Source organism: Apaloderma vittatum, unplaced genomic scaffold, assembly GCF_000703405.1.
Source record: "Apaloderma vittatum isolate BGI_N311 unplaced genomic scaffold, ASM70340v1 scaffold3665, whole genome shotgun sequence".
Lineage (NCBI taxonomy): Eukaryota > Metazoa > Chordata > Aves > Trogoniformes > Trogonidae > Apaloderma > Apaloderma vittatum.
Window position 1 is genome coordinate 33,009 of NW_009718593.1, and position 5,480 is coordinate 38,488.

Consider the following 5,480-nt stretch of genomic DNA (forward strand, 5'->3'; position numbering starts at 1 on the left):
AAAGCCAGGGTAAGTCTAACCAGAGACTTGAGTTTTGGCTCAAAGCTGACTTGAGTTTTGAGTATGTCCAAGGATGGCTATTCCACGATGCCTCTGAGCCTCTGTTGCCATGCTTGATTATACTCACTGTGATTTTTTTTTTTCCCCTCGTATCTAATTGAAATTTCCCTTCCTGTAACTTCAGTTTCTTCTGTCTTGTCCTATCGTTGCTCACCCCTACAAAAAAAAAATAAAAAAATAGCAGCGTTAATTCTATTTGCGGTGTCATCTTTATTTGGTTTAGTTACCAGCACAAAACATTTTGGTCTTATCTTAAGACCATTTTGAACATTGTGTATTTTGAACTACACGGAGTGATTAACGAGAATTTAACTGCTGGCACTGAACTGGACTTTATCAGCACAGCTGAAATAGTTCACAGCTGTTCCTCGGGTTTCTGTGCACGTCTGCTCCAAGGGCTGCGAAAGCAACATTGCTCACGCTGTGGAGTTTTTGTAGCAACTGATGATAAAAGCAGCAAGTATAGGACGGGTGGGAGTCCGACCTGTCAGATTTGTACTGACATAGTATGATATGGAGATAAGAGCTGAAATTTGCCATGATTTGTCTGCTTTTAGGTCCATATTTCTATGCATAACACAAGCTTGCTTACACAGTGTTAACTATGATGGCCACACAAGTCCAAGGAGGTGGAAGAGTGCCATTTTAATCAGCCTGCTATTCCTCCTTGTTCCCAATCCCATAACTATTTTTTTCTAATAAAAATGACAGTACTCTCAAATACATATGTATTCTTTTTCCTAATATATTTTTTCTCCTCTCTCTGCAGTTCTTTGCCTTCGTGGTTACCTCCTGCTATGCTGGAAATACATATTTTAGCTTTATATCTTGGCGATCACGAACTTTGCAGTAAATATTTTGTTAAAATGAACTCGGTAATATAAAGTATCTTGAGGATTGTACTCTTTTGTCAGAAGCTTGGAAGAGCGATGAGCTCTTTTTAAACATTTCTATTAGAATTGACACAATATATTTTAAAGCTAAGATTAAATGATTATTTATAATACCATCTTCAGAGACATCTAACACTGAATTTGTACCGTACAATAAAATTTTATACTGCTTTTAAAATTAACATGTGTTTTTCTAGTCATTGTATATATGTTACGACTAAACCTTTAATAAATCTTAATTGGACAAGGTGACAATTTTGTAAATGTAACTTTTTAAATGTTATAGGTATACTTTTGATAGTGAATGCTACAAATCAAAATCGAGATTGATACTGTCTCATTATGTACAAAAAGTGACATTGTGCAGAAAAAGACCACCCGAAACGCTAAAAATAAATAAATAATTGTCCCAACTGTGCATGTTTTGTAAATTGGGAGTAGAAGGTCGCCTTTTTAATTTCTTTTTCAGAGTAAAATACATATTCCTAAGAATTTTGATGATCCTGCCAGTTTGCATATTCTGACAGCTTCTCACCACCATGAGAACACTTCTGGAACCTGTTCCTGTAGGTCTGAAGCTCACTGAAGGAATGTTGCACCTGAAACACATGATCTTGACAGGTTTTTCAAATCCAGCAGGCTCCAAGGCATAAGTCTAGACAACAGTCCCTTAATGTTCAGTGTTTAACCTCCTGAGAATATCCCAAAACATCTACTAAAGGTAATATATTTTATTTCTCAGGAGACTGTGTTCTTCTCTTTTCTCCTCAGATTAGGCCATGAATCTGCCCTAGTTAAAAAGCTTCTCAATCCTATTAAATGATATAAATATTAAATCCACAGGAGAATTGTCAAGATGCCAGTGCTAGAAACAAAGAACTTCCTCCCTCCTTTCCTGTCTACTGGCATCTCCTGTGAATTGTTAGTTTAACAAATGAAGTTTTTAATTTGGTGCTCATATTTAAATACCTTTGAGCCTAGCAGAAGTATGACAGAAGATTATGACTTCCAAAACAGATACCTTTGAAAATGACTTTCAAATACAAATTACCATAATTTTTCCAGGAATTTGCGGAGAGCGTAAGGTCGTGATTATGTTGTGATACGATTTAAAGATTTCCTCATTTAAAACCAATGAGAGATCTTTAATACTTGGATTAAGATGATTTGGACTCTCTTCCAGTCTTAAAAAACTTAGTTCTACAATTATATATGGTAGCAGAGAAATCCTGCTGCGTAAATTTCTTTATTTCTCCCTCTAACTAAATGGTGTGTACATACTTACGTGCATGCCCTGCAGCAAAGATTTATCAGCAGCCAGCTAATTCTGTTCTCCTTCACACTCTTTTGTTCTTGATTATCTGTTGGAGTCACAGGATTTCAGTGTAAGGGAAGCCAAGACATTATTTAAAAACCTATACTTGTCTGCAGATTGCATCTAGCCTGTACAATAAAGGTCAGGCTGTCTGCTGCTTGCTAAAATTATCCAGTTGTGAGAAGGAAGAAGGGTTACCAACTATGCATTTTATCTACACAGATAAAACGTGTCATTAAAATCCCGTATGTTCTTTTCCAGTGCTGGAAAAAAAAACCAAAGGCATAAAAATGATCCAGGTGTCAACTGATGAAATGTGACTAGAAATGTAGCCAGAATTAAAATCTCAGCAGTGATTTCTCATTAGTAAAAATGCCTTTGTAGTAATAGAAGTTCTTTCTTAATTGGTATTTGATGTACTGATCTTGAGTCCGAGGAACGTGTTTGCACAAATGTTTCATAATTTTGTGGTAAATGTGACAGTCTGGTCTAAAGTCATAACCCAGATTACATGCATGGATAAGAGGTAGTGAGTAGAGCTAAGAGAGAGTGATATGTTTCATCCAGTTTACCAAAGACTGTCAGTAAAACTGTGCATTACACATCAGAATAAGACCATTAATGAAGGACAAAATGACACTATTACCAGATAAGGAATGATTCTGGCAACATATCTACTACCTCTCTGAGTCTTCAACACTGATCCTCAAGGGAACACATGTGGAACGTCTTCCAAAGGTAAATCTCTGTGAGTTGAGTGCTTAATTCTGAATTTTAAAAATGTATGTACAGGGCAGAAATTTGCTTTATGCTTGGACTTGCTTTTTTTCCACGAACTATAACTTTTCTGCCTTGCTCCTTCCTTTCAGGAAGATAATTATCTTACTTGCTACGCTCTTTCTCATCAGTCTTATTTCTTTGCTGTTCTCCAGGTACTGTCTGTACTTCCAAGTGTTCCAAATATCTAGTTAAAATTGGAGGAATCAGTAGAAGCTGAGAATTCTGAAGTTTGCTTCTCCTGTTTCAGGCCTAAAAGGTATAGGCACCCAAAAGGTTTATCTCTTTCTTCCATCACATTAAATACTGATTTGCAAACTTTAACTTACAGGTTTGTGTATTCTAATATTGATAAAGAACGTAAGCTAGCTGTGGCTTATCATTTAACAAATATAATATTTGTGGCTTCAGGCATTGCTTAGTGTTCGTAAGCTTGAAAGAAACCTTTTTTAAAATAACAGCTGTTAAGTGATGAAATTGTTAGCAAAATTCTTAATACAGATATTCAGAAGAATAAACAAAATGCTAATCAACTTGCAAAATGAAGGTATTTGATATTATAAATAACTTGTTTTGGACAGTCTCTCTGAAAAATCCAAGTCAACCAGGTAAGCATACTTGATGTCAACTTATGGTCATCAAATTTCATTTATTAAGGACTTGTGAGTACCTCTTATCCTCATCATGCATAATGCACTTCAGATGAAATAAATAGCATGAGAACTAATAAAAACTTCAAATTCAGCAGTGGTTTAAAATGACTTTGTGCCAGTGGTTTACAGAAGATGTCTGTATTTCTGAGTAGAAAATATGACGGTTATTCCCCTTGAATTTAAAGGTATTTCTGTTTCACTGGGGTGAGCTCTGATCAGCAGGGCCCCAGTCATATACACACTTTCAGAAGTTAAGAGCTGAAGCTGAAGTGGTGGGTAAGAAAAATATATTCCTTAATAGGAAATACAGAAGTTACGAGTCCTCCACAGGGCTCTCAAGAAACCTATAAATATGTGCATGCTTCTGAACTTGAACTGTAAGGACAAGAAGGAAAAAAAAATAAAAAAAGACAGCAGCTGCTTAAAACACAAAACCAAACCTCTTTCTCAGCAGCTACCCTTCTACTCTTGTGAAGAGTTGCAGCTTTGATATCTAATGAAATGCGATAAAATCTGGTGGGACAGGTAATTTTTTTTTTTATCGCAGCTCCTAGCTGGCTTAAGAGAAGCCCAAAACTATGTACTGCTTAGTTCATTACCGACCATTGCCAACATTGCAAATCCTGCCTTGCTCCTGTAAATTACTTATGCTAGCCCTTTATTTGTGCTGGAGATCATCTGAACTTACTTGTCTTCCCCCCTAAGACAATTTCAGTTGCTGAAGAGCTCTTAAATACTAAATATTAATAGAATGTGCATGCTAACTGCAGAACAGAGCAGCAGCAGATGGGGTTACCACTCTAATCTATACAAAAGCAACACATGCCCAGTTTGGAGGCCTGCCCTTAACGTCACTTGTCAAAAAGCAAAACTAAGTTATTTTTAAACTTGAGGAAATACATAGCTTCCTTTGCTGAGTTTTGTTAGTATCTCTGCATGTTTTCATTCTAACAACGGAACTGAGACATTTGGGTGGTCATTACGGTTTTGCCTGTCACTGCCCATTTAACACAAATGTTTTCTCTGTTATGAGATCATGAATCAGAGGCGGTTGGGTTTTTCTGGTGGAAAAAACGTGTGGGAAGACACTGTACCTCCAGTGAGGAGCATGGAGCAGCCCGCCCCAAGAACATCACCGACAAACTTTGACAGGCCAGTGGTGGCTGGTTCGTTGTGGATCTTCCTCTTCTGGGACACAAGAGTGCACACAGAGGTGTCCCTGCTTGGAAACATCACTCATGGAAGGGACCTCCAAAGGTCATTCAGTCCAACCTCCCTGCAGCGAGCAGGGACATCATTCTGTCCGGTTTCTCAAGCCTGCCCATGGCTGCCTCCAGGGATGGGGCCTCCGCCACCTCTCTGGGCAACTTGCGCCAGTGTTTCACCTCCCTGAAAGTAAAGAACTTGTCTCATCTAAATGTGCCCTGCTCTCGTTTAAAACCATTGCCCCTTGTCCTGTCGCTAGGCGCGCTTGTAAGCAGTCCCTCCCCAGCTCTCCTGTAGCCCCTTCAGGCCCTGGAGGGCTGCTGCGAGGTCTCCCGGGAGCCTCCTCCAGACTAAACACGCCCAGCTCTCGCAGTCTGTCTTCTGGGAGAGTTGCTCCAGCCCTCTGGTCGGTTTTGTGTCCTCCTCTGGACCCGCTCCAACGGGTGGGCTGCTGCGAGGTCTCCCGGGAGCCTCCTCCAGACTAAACACGCCCAGCTCTCGCAGTCTGTCTTCTGGGAGAGTTGCTCCAGCCCTCTGGTCGGTTTTGTGTCCTCCTCTGGACCCGCTCCAACGGGT

General features: G+C 39.3%; 1 protein-coding gene across 1 annotated transcript in view; it reads left to right on the forward strand.

Annotated features, from left to right (window-relative positions):
- Positions 1-1,197, forward strand: part of CMTM8 (CKLF-like MARVEL transmembrane domain containing 8) — a gene marked incomplete at its 5' end in the record, with an annotated part of 6,859 nt that extends 5,662 nt beyond the window's left edge. The window contains one exon of the mRNA XM_009870298.1: positions 830-1,197. Within this exon, the coding sequence (XP_009868600.1) occupies positions 830-913 (84 nt within the window). The remainder of the gene's footprint in view (positions 1-829) is intronic.
- Positions 1,198-5,480: the final 4,283 nt, after the last annotated feature.